At 37.0% G+C, this 23,780-nt stretch overlaps 1 protein-coding gene across 2 annotated transcripts in view; it reads right to left on the bottom strand.

The window, feature by feature from the left end:
• Nucleotides 1–527: 527 nt before the first annotated feature.
• The window catches only part of LOC148874297 (transmembrane 9 superfamily member 1-like), a 28,483-nt gene continuing 5,230 nt past the window's right edge, over nt 528–23,780 (bottom strand). The window contains exons 2-12 of one of the 2 annotated variants that reach the window (XM_088978338.1): nt 12,454–12,646; nt 12,252–12,356; nt 12,049–12,066; nt 11,865–11,962; nt 11,577–11,729; nt 11,185–11,319; nt 10,879–11,045; nt 10,604–10,698; nt 10,062–10,435; nt 1,265–1,538; nt 528–1,029 (exon numbers count right to left, since the gene is read on the bottom strand). In XM_088978338.1, the coding sequence (XP_088834464.1) occupies nt 971–1,029; nt 1,265–1,538; nt 10,062–10,435; nt 10,604–10,698; nt 10,879–11,045; nt 11,185–11,319; nt 11,577–11,729; nt 11,865–11,962; nt 12,049–12,066; nt 12,252–12,356; nt 12,454–12,646 (1,671 nt within the window). In that variant the 3' untranslated portion in view covers nt 528–970. Of the gene's footprint in view, nt 1,039–1,264; nt 1,539–10,061; nt 10,436–10,603; nt 10,699–10,878; nt 11,046–11,184; nt 11,320–11,576; nt 11,730–11,864; nt 11,963–12,048; nt 12,067–12,251; nt 12,357–12,453; nt 12,647–23,780 lie in introns of both variants that reach the window. The other variant, XM_088978328.1, reaches the window with a different exon arrangement.

A 23,780-nucleotide genomic window follows, 5' to 3' on the forward strand; every position in this document is an offset into this window, starting at 1 on the left:
CTTGTCCTTTTCACAAGTAGATGATGTCCTGACGTTCGTATGCATCTTTTGGCATGATTGTGTAGTATGACTCGCCATTAAGTTTGATTACTTGTATACATTGTGTTCCTCTAGCCCTCTTAAAATGCATAGCCGGTCAGATCCACTTGATAGTATGCTTTGAATGTAACAGAAGCAGAACTCAAAGAAGGTTAAGTGCTCACGGTACCTCTCACGCAGAATGGAGATACCCAGATAGGTAAACCATACTAATCAATGTACAATTTTACTAGCAAATGGCCACTCCAAAGACACAAAATTTCATCTGGAAACAATACTGATATTACTACTTGAATATGTTTGACGCCAATACTTCTGTCCTGCACGATTTCAGTTGATGACAAATGTTCGGTATTACTTAATTCGATATTTCCAGACGTGTTGGCCTTGATTATGAGGTCAACATCATAAAAAAGGCTAGTCATATCTCTCAAACAAATGGAAATGCACTAGTAAACTGGACACCAGATATTCCATGTACACAGCCATTATATGCACCAAAGATTTTTCATCTTGGTCGAAATGTGCAATATAGAAGAAAAAAAATGTGTAGAAATTGTTACATAGAAGTATCTCCATCAATGGAGAATAAGCATAAAAAAAAAATCAACTGTTGCAGCTTCTGAGCCAAGTGTAATGAAGTTAACACAAGCTAAATGGCAACTGAGTCCAACATGTTAACTTTCTAGATTAACACAATCTCTGCACTTCTAATTTAAGTAAAGAAGGCTTTCACTTACATCCAGGAAAAAAATGCAAAGCCTCCCCCAATCCAAAGACCAAAAAAAAACAAAACGCTCTTGTAACCCCATGATTTCCATTTCTAAACATTCCTAAGAGCCCATTGGATGACCATGCTTCCTTTATGATACTTGAGTCTCGATGATGAGACCCCAGCAAGCAGTACCAGGTACCATCTTTTGGACCTTCACTAGTCACATTTTATGTTTCTGTAAATCCTCCTCACAAACAATGTAGAGCCAAGATAACCTACAGCTCCTAAGCATTCCAAAAGAGACAATCACCAACGTTAAATCAAAGGTAGGGAACATTATAGATAAATAACTGTACGTAAAAGAGAGACACAATAAAGATCCCAGGTTAATAAGCATCAAATAAAAACGGTAATATTAGAAACAGATATATTAATCCAGCATATCAAGGGATGCCCCATTAAGGGATTAAAAAAGAATCCGAAAATATAAAAGCACAAGTAAAAACTTACCACAGAGGATTCCTAACCCAAGGCAAAACATCAGTGTGTATCCAAAATAGAAGCTGGTCTGGAAGAAGCCTGACATTTTTGTCTTGACATAGTAGTAGTATATGGAATAGAGATAAACATAAATAGCTGTTGATGCAGCAGAGAAGAATGAAGTCCATTGCCAATGATAGTTCTCAGCATTTAGCAAGAAATATGTTCCCACAATTGTGACACAAACGGTAACAACAATGAGAATTAGGAATACCAGCAACATAAATCCATAAACATAGTACACCTGCAAAAAAAAAAGCATGGAGAAGGCATAATTAGGTCTAATTGATCGTCAATGAATTTATCACATTGAATTTTTATTAGAAGATGACAATTTTTGGAACATCCCCCATTTGTCAATCCACCAAGGGCAGCTGGCAACTGGCAACCTCAGGGCCAAACTGTTGACTCATAAAATCAAGCTCAAATCATTTTAAAAAGGCCAACAAATCATAAGAAAATTAAAGTATTGCAACACAGGGACAAAAACTCCTGATTAGATCAACTAAAGAAGCTCAACCAGATTAAGTTCCCTTGACAAAACATATTTCTATCATGTGTAGGAAAACATGTAGGGGATCCTGACCTCAGATAGCAGACTCACTAGATTGGCCATGAGCATAATAGCCTTGTAAACCATATTAACCCTATAAAAAAACTTTATATTGGAGTTCTTCCCTATTTTTAATAGCCATACAGACTTCTATTTATTTTTATTTTTTGAGTTAAAAGCTTCTCATTAAAGAAGGTTTATTCTGAACAGGTAGCAAGGACCCTCAGGTAGAATGTTTTCATTAACAAAGGATGGGGAAAGGAACACAGACTCATTTGAGCCTACTGTTTTAAAAGAAATACAACTGATGCACCTGGGGTTCTTAAAACACAAGGCTCAAGGCAAGAACAAAGTTAAACTCCAGTTTTGGAGGGGAAATTTTTAAAATTTTTATATGAGAAGATGCAAATATAAATTCGAAAGAAAAATGAAAAAATCCAAAAAAAAAAAAAATAGAAGCCTATTATCTCAATTGGGTAAAACATCCTCTTGTAACCAATAAGGTTGTAAGCATGTAGGTTTAAAACCTGGCTACGCTTAACCTACAATATAACAAAGTACCTATACAAAACCAAAGCTAGTTCATCCAAAAATAACAGAAAACCCAAGAGGCATGCAGGGATTCATCTGATGCATAGTTGTCAAGGTGATTAAGTGCTTTTTATTGCTTGCCTTGCCTAAACGCCAAGCAATTTCTATATCAGACTTTACAATATTTTTATATTTTTAGCTCATAATATTAACATAGGCAATGATACACCATAACATTCTTTTATTACTTCATAAATCAATTTGCATTTATTAGGTTCTTTACCAGAAAAACAATAAAGAACTGAAGTCAAACTTGAAAAGTGAAGACTGAGCAACTGAAATTATGACTTCACCTTGTAAACAAGTAACACCAGTTGAACACAAATATGATCAGATCAGCGCCTTCTTTTTCTGGGATAAGAAATAACCCTGTCTCCTTAACTTTCTGATTCTTTTCCTTTCCTTTTTGGAACAAAAACAGGGGCTCTGCTCCTCCTGTTCTCCATTTGATTTTTTTTTCTTTCTGTTTTTTGAAATAAACAATCATCATTTTCAAGGCTTTTTTTTTCATTTTTTTAAAACAAGAATAGGGGCTTCAGCCCCCCTCCCCCTCTTTCTCATTATTTAGCGATTTATCTTTCTCTTTTCTGATACAATAAAAACAGGGGCTTTGCCCTTTCTTCTGCTTATTTGTTGATTTTTTTCTTCTTTTTCTATGACAAAAGAAGAGCTTAGCCCCTTCTTTTTCCTGGGCAATGGTTATTTTTAAGACACGCCTTGAAACATAACAAAGAAAAGGTTTATTTCTGAGACACAAGTCTTGAAACACTAGGAAAAGCAAGTCTATTTTGGAGACACTAAGCAACACCTAGCTGAGCGCCTAGGCAACTAGGCAACTAAGTGCTTCCCTGACAACTAGGTGACTAAGCTCTCCCTTTTCTTTTTCTTGTAATGCTTTGTCCCTATCATTTTAATGAAATGCCTCTATTGTTTATCAGAAAAAGGTTATGTGTGGAGATCAGTGGAAATTAGTTGGAAACTAGGAGTGTAGAATCATTGAAGGAATTGGTTAGAAGGTTATCTGTTTCGATAAAATTTAAGAATGTGGAAGATGGCTTTATTTGGGTTTTGACCAATGTTTTTGGACCTAACAGTTACAGGAAAAGGTAAAGTGTGGGAAAGAAATCTTTGCAATTAGGGGTTCATGGGACGGGCCATGGTGTTTAGGTAGGGAATCCAATGAGGTCTGATACATGAAGGAACCAAGCAATTCCAATTAGCAAGTATCGACTAGCATGAAAAAAATTCTATGAGTTCATAGAGCTCCGTGAGTTGAAGGAGCTTCCCCTACAACAAGCTAGGTTTACCAAGTTTAACCTCCAAGCAAACCATTTTTGTTCTAAACTGGATAGGTTTCTGTTTTAACCTTGCTTGGGAGGATCATTGGGTTGGGTTGACCTCTAGAGCCTCACCTCGAGTAACTTCACACCACTGACCCATTAGGCTTGGTCCTAAAAACTTGTCTGGACTCTGGACGCCCTACCCATTTTAGATTTGAAAATATGTTGCTGATCCATCCAAATTTTATTCTAAAGGTGGAAGAGTGCTAGAAGGAAGAGTTGCATGGAATTAGGTGGAAGGGAAAGAGATTTCATAATAAGTTGCAAAGGATGAAAAGTAGAATTAAGGAGTGGAATAGGGATCCCTTGACAAAACATATTTCTATCATGTGGAGGAAAACATGTACGGGATCCAGACCTCAGATAGCGGACTCACTAGATTGGCCATGAGCATAATAGCCTGCACTCCATATTAACCCTATAACAAACTTTATATTGGAGTTCTTCCTTATTTTAAACAGCCATACAGACTTATTTATTTTTATTTTTTGGGTTTAAAAGCATCTCATAAAAGAAGGTTTATTCTGAACAGGTAGCAAGGACCCTCAGGCAGAATGTTTTCACTAACAAAGGATGGGGAAAGGAACACAGAGACTCATTTGAGACTAGTGTTTTAAAAGAAATGCAACTAAAGCACCTGAGGTTCTTAAAACACAAAGCTCAAGGCAAGAACAAAGTTAAGGTCCACTTTTGGAGGGGATTTTTCAAATTTTTGTATAAGAAAATACAAATTAAAATTTGTAAGAAAAATGAAAAAAATCCAACAAGATAAAAAATAAAATAAAATAGGAAGTGTATTAGCTCAATTGGGTAAAACATCCTCTTGTTACCATGTAGGTTTAAATCCTGGCAATTCTCAACTGTTTGAAGTTTTAACTCTAAATCTCATAGCTATAACCGACAATATAACAAATTACCTATACAAAACCAAGGCTAGTTCATCCAAAAATAACAGAAAACCCAAAGAGGCATGCAGGGATTCATCTGATGCATAGTTGTCAGGGTGATTAAGCGCTTTTTATTGCCCACCTTGCCTAAACGCCAAGCAATTTCTATATCAGACTTTACAATATCTTACAATATTTTTATATTTCGAGCTCATAATATTAACATAGGCAATGATACACCATAACGTTCTTTTATTACTTCATAAATGAACTTGCACTTGTTAGTTTCTTTACCCAAAAAACAATAAAGAACTGAAGTCAAAAACTTTGAAGATTTCGAGGACTTGAAAAGTGAAGACTGAGCAATTGAAATTATGAAATTATGACTTCACCTTGTAAACAAGTAACACCAGTCGAAGAAGAGTATAATCAGATCAGCGCCTTCTTTTTCTGGGATAAGCAATAACCTCTCTCCTTAAATTTCTAATTCTTTTCCTTTCTTTTTTTTTTTGGAATAAATACAGGGGCTCCGCTCCTCCTCCTGTTCTCCATTTGATTTTTTCTTTCTGTTTTTTGAAATAAATGGTCATCATTTTCAAGGCTTTTTTTGCATTTAAAAAAAAATAGGGGCTTCACCCCCTCTCTTTCTCATTTTTAGCGATTTATATTTCTAAGCCAGTAGCCTTGAAACATTAGGAAGAAAATGGTTATTTCTGAGACACTAGCCTTGAAACATAACAAAGAAAAGATTTTTTTCTAAGACACAAGTCTTGAAACACTAGGAAAAGCAAGTTTGCTTTTGAGACACTAGGAAAAGCAAGTTTGCAGAGAAACATTTTGTCATTCTAGCTATTAATGCTAAATTCCTAGCTCTAATTCCGAAAAATCCAGAAGTTGTTCAGCCAAGATATTTCAGGCCCACAAGTTCCTCTTTAATAAGCCAAAATTTTCAAGGGGCCTTTGTTCATGAGAGACAGACCACTGGTCAAAATTTGATAGCTAATGTGTGGAGGAGATAAAAAGATCAATGAATAAAGGATTTGTGTGTAAGCTTCACTTTGAGAAGGCCTATGATTTGGTGGATTGGTCTTTCCTCAAGGTAATGAAATGTGTGGATTTGGAGTAAGTGTTATAAATGGTTGGACGGTTGCTCAAAAACTTGTCACTATTCAATTTTGGTTAATGTGGTAATTAAGGATTTCTTACCAACTCACAAAGGGACTTCAACAAGGTGACCCATTGTCCCCTTTCCTTTCAACTTTGATAGCAGAGAAGCCTTTAGCAGACTGATCTCTAGAGTGGTAGTAATAACACTATAGTTACCCACCTTCTATTTGTGGATGATTAAATTATTTTTTCTGAAGGTGAGGACTTACAAAAGGTGATGAATCTTTCTTTTTATCAGCATCACAAGAACAGCTTTTATTAAAACATATGAAAAAGTTACAAGATTGAGTAGCCTCGGCTAGCCTAGAAATATCTTAAGATGACAATGAGAACAATCCTTATAATTACAATTGAGACCAAAAGCAAACCCTTTTATTAACCCCTTGCTTAGCTAAATGATCAGCTAACAACACACTGTTGAATCACCATCATGTCTTTTGAAAACATTTTGATTTTTTTTATATCATTTCTGAAATACCAAGGAGCCTTGTCGTTTTGTTCCATCCAACTTAAGATCACCTTCAAGTCTCCTTCAATCACCAACCTTTTTATCCCTATTTCCCATGCTTTTTGAGCATGGGAAATTGTTTGAGAAAATTTCGGATCTGAAGATAAATTTGGATAAAAGTTGCACGGAAAGGGTGAAATAGAAGTTGGAAACTCTATTTCACCCATAGGAGTGAAATATAGTTGGAAACTCTATTTCACCCATAGGAGTGAAATATAGTTGGAAACTCTACTAAGGCAGAACTTGCAGCCGCTATCCAGGGAGTACAGCTAGCTGTGCAGATAGGTGTGGAACAATTGATAATAGAAGGGGACTCCAAGGTGGTAGTGGGATGGCTACAAAACCCGGACTCTATAGTGTGGTATTTTAAGAATGAAATTAAAAAATTCAACTGCCTGACAAGGAGTTTGACAGTGAGAATAAAATGGGTGGGGAGATCAGCAAACTCTATGGCTGATGGTCTTGCAAAGCAAGGGGTAAACAGGGAAAGTTTATATTGAGCTCAGTTGTAGACTGAATCTGTTTTCCTTTTGTCTTTCTTCCTGCTGTTAGGAGAGGACGCAGCTCGTGCCTCTCCATGGGAAGCTTGTAACTGCATTAATTCTCTATTAATGAAACTTATCTTTTTACTTATAAAAAAAAAGGTGAAATAGAAGATAATGTCCTAAGCACTATTGCAAGCTCACTAGGTTGTTCTATTTCCTCTTGGCCATTGACTTCATTGATATGCCCCTAGTAGATAATACAAGGAGAGTATATTCTGGAGCTCAATTCTAGAAAGGTGTGCCAAAAGGTTGGCAGTATGGAAGAGAAGCAATATTTCTTTAGGGGGTAGAATAACCTTAATAAAATCCACTCCTGCAAATTTGTCATTCTACTACCTTTATGTTTAAAATGCCTCAGAAGAAGGTTTTGAAATTAGGAAAAGGTCATGGGGGATTTCTTTAGGGGGTAGAATAATCTTAATAAAATCCACTCCTGCAAATTTGTCAATCTACTACCTTTCTATGTTTAAAATGCCTCAGAAGAAGGTTTTGAAATTAGGAAAAGGTCATGGGGGATTTCTTGTGGGAGCCAAGGGAAAGGAACAAGGACTATCCAGTTAAAATGAGAAATAGTGTGAAAGAGGAAGGTATGGAGGCTTAGGGTCAGGTAATGTGGGAAAGAAGAACTTAGCTCTTCTAGGTAAATGGTTGTGGAGGTGGCCTCCTGAGAGGGAGAAATTGTGGTACAAGATGGTGGAGAGCATTCATGGTACTTCAAACAGAATTACATTTAAGCCACAAATAAATCAGACTTTATGCACCCCCTGTTTTGCGGAAAAAAAAAACACTAACCCAATTGCAGACCTCCTTTCCCATTGAACAATAATTGTCATCACTGATTATCCATTTAAATCCTTTCATAAAATCCCTATATTTCTAAACCACTGTTTCTGGTTCTTTCAGCTTTGAGTCACCCTCGACTACTAATTTGTCAAAGGTTAAATCTCCAGCAATTTGTACTCCTTGTAAGCCAGCTTTGAATTCAGCACAAACCGAATCCCCTTCTCCAATATGACCTAAAAAAACACTGAGAATGTGCCCATCAGGATATCTGAAAACTCCTCCACTGCCAGCCGGCCCTGGATTTCCAAGACAACAGCCATCTAAGTTTAGTTTAAAAAAACCTCCCAGGAGGGGGGGGGGGGTCCAGACTGCAATTGGTTTATCCTTCCTAACAGAACTTCTTACTACAGCTTCCCAATTTCGCCATATATAATCAAAAGAGAAATCTGAGAAAAGGTCTAATGATTTGGTCCAATGTATAGCCCTACTTAAACACATTCCACACTACCTCCACATTCCTCCCATACTGTCCAAATCAAAGCAGCCTGAGCACATCTCCACTTTAACTTTTACCTCTTTTCTTCAGCCAGATGAAGGTCGTAGTATATGGTATCTTTCCTACTTAAACACATTCCACACTACCTCCACATTCCTCCCATACTGTCCAAATCAAAGCAGCCTGAGCACATCTCCACTTTAACTTTTACCTCTTTTCTTCAGCCAGCTGAAGGTCGTAGGATATGGTATCTTTCCTTGGCTTCTTTCCTCAGCTTCTCGGCATTTTATGGTACGATGCTTGTTCCAAGAAATTTTTTTTTTTCTGGGGAGATATTTGGGTTGGGAATGGTGCACTCAGGGATCTGTTCACTTCATTGTACTCTATTTCTTCATTTAAAAAGGAATCTTTTGGTGTTTGTTTCTTCTTTCTATCCTTCTAATGATATTTCTTGTGATTTGGGTTTCAAAAAGAGTTTGAGAGATTATGAGTTAAGAGTTAGTTTTATTTATTTATTCATTTATTTTTTAACAGCATGAGTTAGAGTTAGTTTCTGTGACCAATCTATTGCAAATTCTTGAAAATGTTTGGTTGGACCCATCAAATCTTGATAGATGGATTCGGTCTCCTCATCCTAATGGGTCTATAACTTGTGCTTCTTTTTCTCTACTTTATGTTCTCCTTCCCCACAATTTTTTCAATCTGGTGCAAACCTATCTCCCCCAAAGTCAGTGCCCTTTGTTGGGAAGTCTTGTATAGGAAGATTAGTACTGCAGATAATCTACAAAAGTGAAGGCCTCTTCTTTGTTCATCTTCAAACCGGTAAATCCTTTGTAAAGCTAATGAGGAGAGCTGTTACCACCTCTTTATCTACTGTCCCTTTACTGCAAGAATTTGGGAAAGGTTCTTTTCTTTATTTGGGTGCAGGTGGACTTCGCGCTGGAGTTATCTATGCTATTTGATCCTTCCACTAATAGATGGTCCAAGAGAAGTGGTAAAATTCTTTGGAAATGCGCAAGGGCAGCTCAAATATGGATTATTTGGAAGAAAGGAATGCAAGAATTTTCCTCTAGAAAGAGAGAAGTGTGAAAGTGGTGATGGAGTGCATGGTAACAAGGGTGATATACATTGGGCTAAAACAATGGACATCTCACAGCTTTTTACAGGTGATATTTGGAGGAATAGGGGTCCAGTGGCAAAAAAGTTCATCAAGAAAGCATAAAATTACTATTCTTGGACTCCACCTGAAGAATATTTTATCAAACTCAATTTTGATGGGAGCAACCAAGGTAACCGAGGGCCTACAGGTATAGGGGGTGTCTTCAGAAACAAGAAAGGATGAATTGCTGCATTGTTTTCAGGTCCGGTTAGTGTAGCAGACTCGGCTACAGCTGAGTTTTTGCTGTAATAAGTTGATCATTAAAGGGGACCCTACACTGGTGATGGGCTGGTAACACAATCCAAAAGCAGTAATATGGGCTTATTGGGAGGAAATGAAGACTTTTAAATGGCTCACTAGCAATATGATTTTAAAATTCCAATGGGAAAGGAGATTGGCTAATGGAACGCCAGACACTCTAGCCAAGTAAAGGGTTGATAGAGTCATTTGTTTTGGACTTGGTTAAAATTGGACATTGTTGTTTGGGAGAGGTTGCACCTTAGACCTCTCCTTTGACCTTGAATACTGTAATGCTTAGTTTCCTCTAATATAATAATTCTCTACTTATCAAAAAAAAAAAAAAAAAAAAAACAGAAAGAAAAACAAGGAATTATTGGTCCTTTAGACTTCACTAAACAACTCAAGTAGAAAGAGTAGTTGCATGTAAGTGCTAGAAATTTTCATGAAAAATGATCCCCAACATTCATATTCATAAAGAAAGGTAGATATGACATTTACCTTGTAATTCCAGAAGGATGTGAATACAAAATACATCTCAATGAAGATGCTGCCAAATGGAAGAAGACCTCCCATTAGAGAGACAACAGAAGATGTAAGATACCATTTCTTCTCAGGAATAGGACGTGGAATGGTCTTCACACGGCAAGGATTGTTTGGAGCACCACTCCAGTTCCTTCCAACAACAGTACCAAGAAGTGCAAGAGGGAAAGAGATGAAAGCCCAAATTACAAACACAACAACCATTGTGCCAAAAGGAATAGCTGCTAGGGATCCATAGAATATGGCAATTGTGTTTAGTATGAAACCAATGCCAAAGCACATAAATGGGAAAAGAGATGCTGTGAGAATCATCGATTTTATCCAGTTTTTACCTGACATTAAGACATAAGAATTCGGTTAATTACATTGAAAGCATAAGCCAGCAATGGAAGAGAAAACTATCTGCATGATAAAATACACCTAAATGGAACTGAAAAAATCACTGGTCTTAAAAACAAAAGCAAAAGAGGATAATCGAACGATCGAAAAAAAGAACATACCACCATTGCGGGAGTAGAGTCCACCACTCACATAGCCCGAAATGAACGATGTAAGAGCATAACATACTATGAAAGTTGTCACAATTGCTCCACGACTAAGCAACAGATTTAGCATCACAATTAATCATTTGAACCAAACTAATGAGATAAGGTTAACATGGGAAAAAAAATAAAGCAGAAAAACAAGAAAGAACAATGGAACCAACTCTATTCCATCAAAGCAACTAGGCAACAGAACTGACTGGCACAAAATAAAGGAATAAATCCTTACATACCCAACATAGAGCATCCCAATGATCGCCAATAAGATGACAAGGAGAACAAGCATTGCAAATTGAGCACCTGTACCAACAAGTGCTGATAGTAGAACCAAGTTGCGTGGAGGCCGAAAAACATCCCCATGGACAAGTTTCCAACCTGATTCCTCACTTACATCTCTTTCCTGAGGGCAGGGAGAAAAGTCACCAACCATTGAGCTATTATCACTACCTAAAGCAATCGAAGATGGGGAAAAAAGGATAATTCAACAAAACCAAATAAACAGCATTTAGAATACAGAGCGAGAAGGGTAATATGGTCACCAGAGTCTCCAGATCATCATCTTCTCGTGCATATTTTGCATAATCATTTCTAAGAGTTCTCATCAATATCATTGAGACCAAACCAGTGAGGAAGATAACCATCATGAATGAATTGAAAATGGAGAACCAGTGAATCTGCAGAAGGGAAGCATTTAGTGGTTTCAAAAATCAAAGTTCTTACAGGTAGGTATAAAAATGACATAAAAACATTGAATTAAAAATTCATCTTAAATAGCTCCTCAAATCCTGGAAGTAACAGTAATCAACGTATTGTGAAAACGGAAGCAACAACTGCTACTAAATAGTTCAGATTGCCAAAAATGAAAGCACAGCACATCTATCAACTGAGAGAAAACAAATCAACTAAACATGCACTCACGACCATTACTGACCTGGTGCTCAAAGAAAGGGTAGTCTAGATAAATGTCAAAACGTCGTGCAAAAGTGACATTTGTTGAAATCCATTTGACAGAATATGTCATGTCCAATTTCTTTCCCACTTCCAAGGGTTTAGGGGTTTCTTGAGTGAGATTAACATGAATAATCTGCAAGAACAAGAAGCAAATTTAATACCAAGGGTAAACATGAATAATCTGCAAGAACAAGAAGCAAATTTAATACCAAGGGTATGTCCTAAAAATTGAAATACATGATCCACCAGAAATATCAGGATCCATGACCTGATCTCTATTGTATTTGACAACAATGTTCTTGTGTGTGAAGAGCACATGCTTGCCACTCTCGCTGTTTTTATCAGGATGCAGATCACCAACAAAGCCTGAGCATCAATAGCATAATTTAATGAATCATGCAAAACTATCTTAAGACTCAAAATTACTCAATAGAGTTGATAAATGTGCATACCCCATAAAGGCAGATCATCTGGATGGGTCTCATCATAAAATGGTGCCATGTTAGGAGAGGGAATGACAAATAGGTAAGAGCTCCAAAAAAGAATATAATCAACACAAAAGAAGCTCATTACAGACAAATAAACATGTAGACTTAAAAAGCATATTCATAAAGGGATCCAGGCAGTAAAGGAGCAAAACCAATGAACGGCATACCCATGAAGAATTCAAACCAATATGTATTTTCAATTGCATCTTTGAATTGTTTAACCTTTGCTGCATTCAGTTCAAGTTCACAAATGGTAGCTCTGTCCACATTTTCTACAAGGAAAAGATAGACAAATGATGTGGTCAAATAATTCATTTATTGCTTCTTAAACATATTTGAAAACATGACACTGAAAGAAGGTCTACTTACTCTGGAACTTTATGTCAATCTGGCTGTCAATGAGTTCATTTCCACCGAGCACCTCACCAAGGCCACCCCACTTATGAGCAGCACTGCCAGGTGGTTGGCAGAATGGAAGGCTGTAATAGTTATATGTTTCTTGTGGATTATTATAAGGACCAACTTTATTTACCCAAAGTGTAACCAGATCATCTTGTTGATACTGCAGGCAGTCACCTCACACTTTTAGCAAAATCCAACCAGATAATGCGTTTTACTCATGAAATTCAAAGTACCAGAAATGCAAAGATGATCAAAATGGCAATTTTAAGAGACATATCAGGATAGTTTCGGATGCATGATAGATATGGTGGAAAAATTAAGATACACATGCAGACATTAGAGAAATTCACATGAATCCTATATATATGATTTACAAGAAATCTGCTCTTCTGGCTATAAATAAGGTACAAATACATAAGACATATTTTAACCCTGTGAATAAAAATGGTCATAAATCATTGAAAATAGGTCACATTTACAAGATGATGGTCTCATTATATAGATAACCAAATAACATATCTCATAACCATCATAATCACAAAAAAACACAAACTTTGACCCTTAAAATGTAGGCTGAAAGGATAGTGGCATGACTACATCTTCAACTTTCCTAAATACTAAAAGCTTTCTAATAAGACTAAAAACTAATTTGACCATTCAATATGATTAACCTACTCCTAAGACACAACAAGATAGGAAAGCAATTTAAACCAAAAAAAAAACTCAAAATACTAAAATTCAAATTACCAAGAAAAATATGAAATTTCCAGTGGTCCAAGAATGAAGAAACTTATACTTTGCTTCATGGAAAATTCTTCGGTCATTTCGGAACTCACTAAACCATCTGAATAACAAAGTTTCTGAACAGAAAACATGCATTGCTAACTTAGTAAAAATGTTAGCACGAGTGGTGATGCAATTAAGATTGATGATCAGGGGATAGCCCAAATTATTCAATTTTCTGGTACCTTGGATTGATCCATCTATAATAAAAGAGAAATTAAAGAGGATACTGCCCATAGATTAGAGACAGTTGGTTAAAATGGACATGTGCACCTAGTGTGTCATCTGAATGACATAAACCACTTACCAAAAAATAAGTGATAGACATATGTCTGAAATGAAAATTCTGTTAGACAGTTGTAAGTCTATAATTGCTATATCAGACAATGTGCTGGTGATGCAGAAGCCAAAGAGTCAAACTTGGAATTCCTGGATTTTTATTTACTTAAGTAATGTAAGACAGCAGCGATATTTTGGTCATTTCATTATTGTTGTGGCATTTTGATCATTTACAAATATGTAAGATACAGCCTATTAGTTTGATTTATCTTGTCATATTTCAGTTGTTTGTAGAGTCATTAGTTAAGTAGTTTAATAGATATTTAGTTATCTTTAAGCTAGTTTATGAGTGGCAGAATTTTCTTAGTATAGAAAGGCATTTCGCTGACCTTGTATAGTTTGATATTTTGATGTATATACGTAAAGTTGCAAACAAGAAAAATGACTTTTGAGTTTATTTTCTACTTGTGTGACTTTTAGGCTTGTTCATGGACCGGGTAGCCAGACAGGCTGGCCTGGCCTGACCCGGCCCAGCCTGTTGTATATCGGGCCTTGACAAATTTTTAAGCCTGCAGGGTCGGGCTTGGGCTTTCTCAAAAAAGACAAACCTGAGCCCGAGCCTGACTTGATGATATTATATATAATAAAAATATAACATATATTAATAATATATATTATATAATATTATTAGTAGCAAAAAAGTATATAATATATAATATATTATTAATAAAATATAATTAATACATTATAAAATATATGTTAAAGTCAGGCTCAGGCCTGGGCCTATTCATTTTTCTTTATAAAGAGGCAAAGCCTGGCCCATGAACAGGTCTATGTGTGATTCCAACGACCCTACAGTCCCTATGAATGATTCCTAGGTTTCTTTGAGTGATCCAAGATGCTACACTTGGTCTCAATCATTCTGTTGAATGTCATATTTGCTCTTGATGATAGAATGTCATAGGCTCTGAGGTTCCAACTGGATGAGTAACAACCACATACAAGCAAGGTTCAAAATTTCGGCACATATGCCATGTATCTTATCATATCGTATCGTATCGTATCAGTGACCTGTCTATGCAAAATTTAAATCTTTTGGGGTCAAAAACCATTTCAGGGGGTAGAAAGGCCTTGGACCAACCAAACAAGTTTTGAAAAAAAAAATAAAAGAAAAATCAAGCATTGGGTTCAAAGTACCAATACCCCTTCCACCGTATCGAGGTGTACCGATACTTTAAACCCTACTTACAAAGTAAGGAGGCACTCTTATCACTAGACCCTCTAACCACCCCCACATCTTCTATCCTCTTAAAAGCTTCAGGCCATCTCAACAAGTGATTTATATCTTCCATGGTTTGCAATATTGGCAATATTTACGAAATTCCTTCAATATTTCCCCATTTTGCTAAGGGCAATACGAAATTATCCAAGAAAACCCCTTCCAAAGTTTGCAATGAGTTGATAATGGTGGGAAGTTACAAATCATGAATGCCTCTTCTAAAACCCAAGTCGTAAACAAAACCTTTGAAGAAGAGGAGGTAGCAACTAGAAAATATAGAAATAGGCTCCAATTTGAAAGAATAGAGTAAAAACAAGGAAATAAAATTATCTTTCAAAGTTGCCTCCCCTACACATAAATCTTTCCAAAGCCTAATTTTATTACCAAAACAAAGATTACACTTGATGCAATAAAAAAAGTAGGAAGAATACCATGGATTGACTTCCAAGGTTAAGCTCATAATAACCTAACAGATATAATAGCATTCTAGCCATTGTCCCCCAAACAATGTATACTTTTTTCTTTTTTTGATATATTCGAACAATGTATACTAACCACCGTTTTATGCCACAATTTATCATTTTCAATAGGCATCCTCCACAACCTTTTCCCTAATAACACTATGTTCCATCATCTCCCTAATCTCCTAAACCCAAACCCCTTGATCAATTGATCTTTCCTTTGACACACAATTCCCCATTTTACCAAATTATCCTTTTCCCCAACCCCTAGCTCCCATAAGAAGTCTCTAATTATCATCTCCATTTTCCTTGCCACTGCTTGCCAAATCTCAAACACTAAGAGGCGATACACAAGAAGATTCAAAAGTGTGGACTTGATGAGAGTAATCCCACCCAATGATTTAAAAGGCGCGCCTCAGGCACAGGCGAGGCACATTTTAGGGTATGCACTTTGCCCAGGTCCTAGATGCACCCCTTTCAAAAGGCACACACGCCTGATGCACCTAGGCGTGCACTTGATGCTTCGCTCACTCACAGAAGCTCCCAGAACTCCATATTTGCTAATGTTGTTCTTTCATTCATTCTAATAAAATATCTCCTTAAAAGGCAATTAAAGTTATAAAATCATTATTTTTTATGTGAGAAATAAGAATTTAAGACCCTAACATGGATTTGTTCGGGTTTGCCTCGAGGGGTGTGGGCGACTCATAGAATCAAGAATGCAATATGTTTTACATCACATTAGCTACTTGAAGTAATGCAATTGAGGAAAAAAAGAGATTGTGGGTTTTACATGCTTGAAAATGCTTTATATGTTTGCTTTTATTTTTAAATTTTCATTTGAATATGCTTTACGTGTTATGTTTATGTATTTTTAGATGATAGGTTTCTTAAAACATTTATTTTAAAATTTAAGTTTTATATTTTTTTATTAACATTATTTTTTAAAAAATTTTTGCATTTTTAAATTTTTTGGTTTTTTTTAATTTGCTTACATTTTTTGTAATTTGTTGCCTTGCTTCAAAAAGGCGTGTGCCTCGCCTTGCGCCTTGCACCTCAAGCACAAATTGGCCCTTGCACTTTTTTTGCACCTTGCGCTTTTAAAACACTAATCCCACCTCCCAAAGAGACAAAATTCCTCTTCCATACATCCAGATTGTTTCAAAATTTTCCTAGGAACGGATTCCATAAATTACTATCTTTTGGATTTGCACCTAAGAGAGACATAAATAACTAATAAGCCAAGGCATGACAAAACATCCAAAAACTTCAGCATAGAAGGTAATATAGTAAACCCTCTTCAACATTTATCCCTAATAAGAAGCTCTTATCTAGATTAATCCTCAAATTAGAGAGCTCTTTAAAAAGTTCCACCAACAGCCTTAGATTCTTAATCCATTGTGATCCTCTAGCCTCACAAAAGAGGATGATGTCATAAAAAAATTTAAGGTGTGTGAGCACCATCCTATCTCTACTAACTCCCTAAGTAATATTAGGCAACATTTTAGACCCCTTTTTTTGTAAGTATACTATGTTAGTGTAATGTCATGGACAAGGTCATTGTGGTCATGTCTCCAACGTCCAAGGATTTGGCAATAGGGTAGATTGGTCTGGAAGAAGAGAAATGGCCAGACCCTAGAGGGGCTGGCTGCACTATGTACCCTCCTCCAACAAGGATTAGGACCTTGTAGTTCTAGGGAAGTTGGCGACAGAGTAGGTTGGTAGAGGTGAGAAAGGAGAAAGAAAAAGTGGGTAGCAAGGTTTAGAAAAAAAAGAGGGGGAGAGGCGGAGAGCGAAATCTAGGTCCTTCATTCAGAAATGTGAAGGGGTGGACATGAACCAAGCCTTTTACAAGTTATTCAAGCCCGGTCATGAGAAGCTCGATTCAGCTTAATCTAAACCAAGCTTCAAGCTGAGCTTAAGCCTAATGAAGCTCAGCTTGTGAAACTCATGAGCCTAATCAAGCTTAATTATACATAATATTTTTAACTTAATATATGTTTAATAATAAATATTTTTTTAAATGTATAATTTTTATATATAAAATCTTTTATATGTATAATTTTTATCTTTTTATACGTATAATTTCCAACATGTATAATTTTTTTCATTTTATATATGAAGCTTGACTCATTATCGAGCTCGAACCAAGCTGAGCTTGAAAACATATGAGCATTTTTGTCAAGCTGAATTCGAAAACATGATTCTAGCTCAAATCGAGCTTGAGCCCAAACTCAAGCCTCCTGTTTTTCTACCAATCCAAGCTCGAATAGCCAGATATTCGGCTTGGCTCAACTCAAATTCACCCCTAATGTGATATAGCAGCATGTGGCACATGCACGTTGGCACCAATGTGGTATCCTACACGGCAGGTTATGTGTTCATTTAGCATTAATATTTAGTAGTTGGTTGTTATTTATTAGAAGTCTTAAATATCAGTTTAGTTAGTGAATTGTGTTCTGCATTCATTGGCCCAATTCAAATTAGTCTCAGCCATCTAGGTAGTGGCAGACAAAGCATTTAATGTAGTTGTTGCATGTTATCTCCTATGTAATCTCTATAAATACTCAATGAAATGAAGCAAGAGAAGGTCTTTAGTTCTGAAAATTTGTCTTTGCAAGTTCTCTTACCGTAGAGATGATTCCTCCATCAAATCAAGTGTGTGGCTTGGATGCATTGAGTGACCTCTACGATTAGCAGCATCAGTGACATCCACTGTCCCTAGTTAAGTGGGCATCCCAGGTTATCCCATCCTTTTTGGCAACATCTCTTGGTTTCTTGTCTTCATCCCCATTGCAGGTCTTCTCTAGCCTATTTTGTGGGCTTGCTCTTGGCAAGCATCAAGTTGATATTAGAAAACTTTTTCTTAATATGATGCCGGTTCGTCATTGGAATTCTCCACCATGTTTTAATGTGATTCCGAACTCATTTTGAGGCGTTCTATCGGTGGTTTGAAAGCTCACTCTCTCTAGTTTTAACTCATAAAGAAACACTTCAATCAGAGTTCTCTGGAGGGAGAGATATTGAAAGAAGAAGAAATGTTGTCTAACTATCAATAACACCTGAGTTGGCTATGTTGTGACATTCAAATCAAGTTCTCCACGAGATGATGCAAGATCTTCTCCACAAAATTCCAACCTCTTGAACTTAGAGTCAGAAGAAGCTCACAAAGCTTTGATTATGCTTATGAAGCTCATTCCTCGTCTTTTAGCACTGTTCCGCATCCAACCATTGTTGATCAATGGAATATGGATCAATTGGCCAATGCTCTTGAAATGCAGACAGAATTATTCAACAAGTTCATGTTCCTGTCTTTGAAGAAAGGCTCAATGTAAATGAATATTGTGATTGGATAGTCTCTCTTGAACCCTGCTTTGAATGGAATAATCTCACTGATGAGATTAGTGCAGTTTGTTGCAATAAAAGCTAAAGAGTCATGCTTTGATTTGATAGCAAATACCAAATAAGTACAGATCGAAGGGGCATCCTAAGGATCAATACTTGGGCTAAAATGAAGGTAAGACTTGATGAGAAGCTCCTTCCCTTGAACTATTTACAAACCTTGTATCACCAAATAAGTACAGATCGAAGGGGCATCCTAAGGATCAATACTTGGGCTAAAATGAAGGTAAGACTTGATGAGAAGCTCCTTCCCTTGAATTATTTACAAACCTTGTATCAGAGATTCCATCAGCTACACTAGCAAATTGACCAATCAGTTCTGATTATCTAAGAAAATTTTACAAGCTTATGAGCAGAATCAACTAGAATTAGAATGATGACCAGCTTGTTGCCAGGTATGTCAGTGGTTTGAAGTTAAATTTAAAGCTGAGCTTACAATGCACTTTCTTCATTCCCTTGAAGAAGCATACTAGAAAGCTCTAAAGGCAGAATAGAAGCTCAAATGGAGCTCATACAAGAAGACAGAGGCTTTGAAGATCATGAAGGAGAAACCCAAGAAGGTGTATGCACCTGCAGCAAGCTCTCCAAACCCACATGAGGGGGAGGAAATAAATAACATGGAAAGACTGTTTCCTCATCCAACAAGTGCTTTAGATGTGGGGAACAAGGCTATCATTCTTATGAATACCCAAAGAAAAAAGCTAGATTGAATCTTATTGAAAAAGCTGAAGAAGAACAACAACAACCAATTTATGATGGAGACAGGGGAACAATATTGTGATCCTAATTGTGATGCCAAAAAGGTCTTGTCATTCATCGCATGTTGATTATCCATGAAGATGAGAAGTGGCTTCAGTGTTTTAAAAGTGCAAGGGGCAATTTGCGCCCAAGGCAAGGCGCAAGGCGAGGCGCGCGCCTTTTTTGAAGCATAGTGCAAAAATACAAAAAATGCCAAAAATGTCAGAAAATTAAAAAAAACGAAAAAAAATAAACATAATATTAATAAAAAATATAAACTTAAATTTTAAAATAAATGTTTTAAAAGCCTATTATCTAAAATTAAAATACATAAGCATAACATGTAAAGCGCACTCAACATCAAATAGATTTCATTCCAAGTGCTACACTTCCTAACTTGCCTCATTATAGAACGCCTCCTAGTAAGCATGCTGAATTGCAAAGACAAGTGGATGAATTATTGAATAAAGGCCTAATTAGAGAATCCTTAAGCCCATGTGTTATTCCAACTTTTTTAACTCCAGAGAAAGATGGAACATGAATAATATGCATTGATGGTAGGGCTATGAACAAGATAACAATCAAGTATAGATTCCACATTTCCCATCTTGAAGATATATGCTTGATCAGCTTACTAAAGCTAAAGTCTTCTCTAAAATTGATCTTCACAATGGTTATCACCAAATTAGGATCAAAGAGGATGATGAGTAGATGACAGCTTTTAAAAACTAAAAATGAACTCTACAAATGGTTGGCTATGCCATTTCTAAGCACCAAGCACCTTCATGAGACTCATGACCCATCTTGAAGAACTTTATGGGCATGTTTGTAGTGGTGTACTCCGATGACATTCTGATTTATAATAGAGATGCAAAACAGCACCTTGAGCACTTGCATGAAATGTTCAAAGTTCTCTATGTCAACAAGTGAAGGCTCTATTTGGGAAGAATGCAAAACCCAGTTCCATGTATAGACATACCCCAGGCCACTTTTCCCGCCGTTTGGTAAGAGTGAAAGAACCCCAAAAATTGAGTGGAATATGCAATCTTGTCAGGATTTCCCTCGATTTAGGGGTGTACTTGTGTACATTGTTTTTTTGGAAGCAAACTTGTGTTCTCCCTTCCATCAATGGAAATAGAAAACTGCTTTGCTCTCTTCCCAACATCTTTCTTCTCCACAGAAGTCCACCATTGAGTGGCATCAATGGATACCTTGCCATCGACCTCCGGTAGCATCTGAAATCGATCAACGGCATTAACGACCAACTTAGAACATCCAGTGTGCTATCACCAGCCACTTCAAAACATCTGGTATGCTATCTTTCTTCTCCTTGGAACTCCACCATTAAAGGGAAAGGAGATCCCGCCATATTTCACACCATCTGGGAAAGGACAACCCACAGCATAAACTGGTTTTGGGAAGCAACAATAACATTAGTTTTCCCAAATGCCTGCAAACATGTGCCGCTAGTTTGTTCTCTCCCAGCCAAACAGCAAATGGTGCAAATGGGACTTCCAACCAGCCTAAACTTTGCATTTACCTGAACTGCATAAATTTACATTTGCACTCTACATATTTGCATTTGCACTCCTCTCAAATAGAGCCTTATATGTAAACCTGAAATGTTGTTTTATGACTGATAAACTGATGTTTCTAGGATATGTCGTGTCTGCAGAAGGTATTCATGTGGACAAAGAAAATACAAGCTCTTAGTTCAGATGAACTAAGAAGGCTGAAGAAGTTTCCAGATCTTGAAGACTAATTATTTGAATCCTATGTTAGCATTGCCTGATTTTGAGAAGACATTTCAAGTGGAATATGATGCCTCTGAAGTGGACGTTGAAGCTGTTCTGGTGCAAGAAAGGAGGCCAATTACTTATTTCAGTAAGAAGCTTAGTGATGCAAAGCTCAACTACTCAACTTATGACAAGGAGTTATATGCTATGGTAAGAGCTTTACAACATTTGGAGTATTATCTCATTGGGCTTGAGTCTATACTCTATTCTTAACTATAATGCATTAAGATTCCTCAAAGCACAAAAAGGTTCAACTCACGACATGTCAATTGGGTATCCCTTCTAGAGAAATTCAACTTTTATTTTAAATCATAAAGTTGGCACTTATAATAAAGTTTCTGTTGTTCTTAGCCAAAAGTTTTTTTTTATCAGCAAAATGAGTAATTTATTAATGCTTGAAAAAATTCTACAGATCCCTGCTACACAGTAGCCCAAATACAGCAGAAACCAGATTGGCCACCCTGATTATACCATGCCCCTTTTTACTATTACAGATTACAACATTGCCCAAAATAGAGTGGATCTGTCCACTCCCTGTTTTGCGAGAATATCTGCCAGTCCATTTGCTGATCTTTTTACCCATCCAAAGCTAGTGTTACAACTTTTTGCAAGGAAGTCAATTTCCCTGAAGGCAAATTTATATTTCCAAGGAGCTGAACTAATTTGTTTTGCCCAAGAAATAACCAATAAGGAATCTCCTTCCACTTCAAGCTTTCTAACACCCATCTGTGTTGCCAGTTTTAGTCCTTGTAAGAGAGCCATTATCTCACCCTTAACCGAGTCGCCAAATCCAATTGGCCCAGAGAATAAGGCCACAACTGCACCTAGATGGTTTCTGAAAACTCCCCCTATACCCGCCCTCCCCGGATTACCAAAGGAGCTCCCATCAAAATTTAATTTCAATTTGTTTGGCCTTGGAGGTTTCCATTCCATTATCACTACTTCTTTGTGTGTATCTGCTTGTACCACTTCAAACCATTCCAAAATAAGTCATCTGTGGAAACATCTCTAAACAGCTCCAAAGTTTTAGCCCAATGGATTCAATCACTTCCTCCATTGACCTACTCTTTTCTTGGAAGATTCTTTGGTTTCTCTCCTCCCAAATGGTCCATACCAAGGCTGCTCTTGTGATTTTCCATAGAGATCTTCCCCTTTTCTTCTGTTACCTTAAGAAACTGGAGTTAAATAGGCTAGCCACATCTTGAGGGGGTACCCATCTACAACCAAAAAGAGAGCAGTAGTCCCAAATACAAGTTACAAATGAACAGGAAAGTAATAAATGAGGAAGGGTTTCACCACTGGCCTTGCAAAGGAGACATACATGAAGAGAGAGGCAATTATTTGGCCTTCTTTTCTGTAGCACGTAATAGGTGTTTAACTTCCCGAGGAAACTTTCCCAACATAGAGCCTGTACCTTAGGAGGGATTAGTTTGCACCAAATTTCTCTCACCAGGAGATTTACTCCTAAGGGTTCTAAACTAATAAGGAGGTTAAAGAAAGAAGCACAGGAGAAGTGACCATCAGGGAAGGGGATTCACACTCATTGTCCCTCAACCACCTTCTGAACCCGAAATCCCATTTTAAACCATGTGATGAAGGCCTACCGAACCTAGAAATTGGTTCGTTCTTGAAGTTTATTAGAGAGTATAGTACTGGGAATTGCAGTTCGAGTGGTAAGTCCCCAAGCCAAAGGTCTTCCCAAAATAAGACTTTGTTCCCCCATCCCACATCATAACGAATAGAATTTAAAAAGGTAGGTAGTACCTCAACGATTGCTTTCCAAGGGGAATTTGCAGAAGTGTGAAGCACCAGTTTTGCATCCTAGCCTTTTTCTGCAACACCATGAACGCTTTCAATGATCTTGTGCCACAACCTGTCTTCCTCTAAGAGAAATCTCCATAACCACTTTCCTAAGAGAGCTGTATTCCTCTTAATCAGGTTTCCAATTCCGAAACCTCCTTGCTCCTTTGGTTTACACACCTATTCCCACTTCACCGAATGATCTTTTTTTTCCATCTCCTGGCTCCCACAAGAAATCCCTCATCAACTTTTCTAATTGCTTTGCGACTTTCACTGGGATTCTAAAGATGGAGAGGTAATAGGTGGGCAAATTAGCTAAGGTGGATTTGATCAACGTAATTCTTTCCCCTAAAGAGATATAGTTTCTCTTCCAAGATGCTAATTTTTTAGCAAATCTTTCCACTATTGGTTTCTAGAAACTCTTTGCTCTAGGGCTTCCTCCCAACGGCATACCTAGGTATTCTAGGGGCCAAGCTCTCACCTCACAACCTAGGAGGTTACTGACCAAAAGTTTTGTATGCTTTCTACTCTTAATTATAAGGTTACTGGCTTCGATCTTTTACTTGAGTCCTGTGTAACAAATCATTTCTTTTCTAAAGTGTAACAAACCTTTAAGACAAGGGATCCCCTCTCTTCCTTTCTCTTTACATTGGTTTCTAGAAACTCTTTGCTCTAGGGCTTCCTCCCAACGGCATACCTAGGTATTCTAGGGGCCAAGCTCTCACCTCACAACCTAGGAGGTTACTGGCCAAAAGT

This window comes from Nelumbo lutea, chromosome 1, assembly GCF_056320005.1.
Source record: "Nelumbo lutea isolate HS-2025 chromosome 1, American lotus-T2T, whole genome shotgun sequence".
NCBI classification, from domain to species: domain Eukaryota; kingdom Viridiplantae; phylum Streptophyta; class Magnoliopsida; order Proteales; family Nelumbonaceae; genus Nelumbo; species Nelumbo lutea.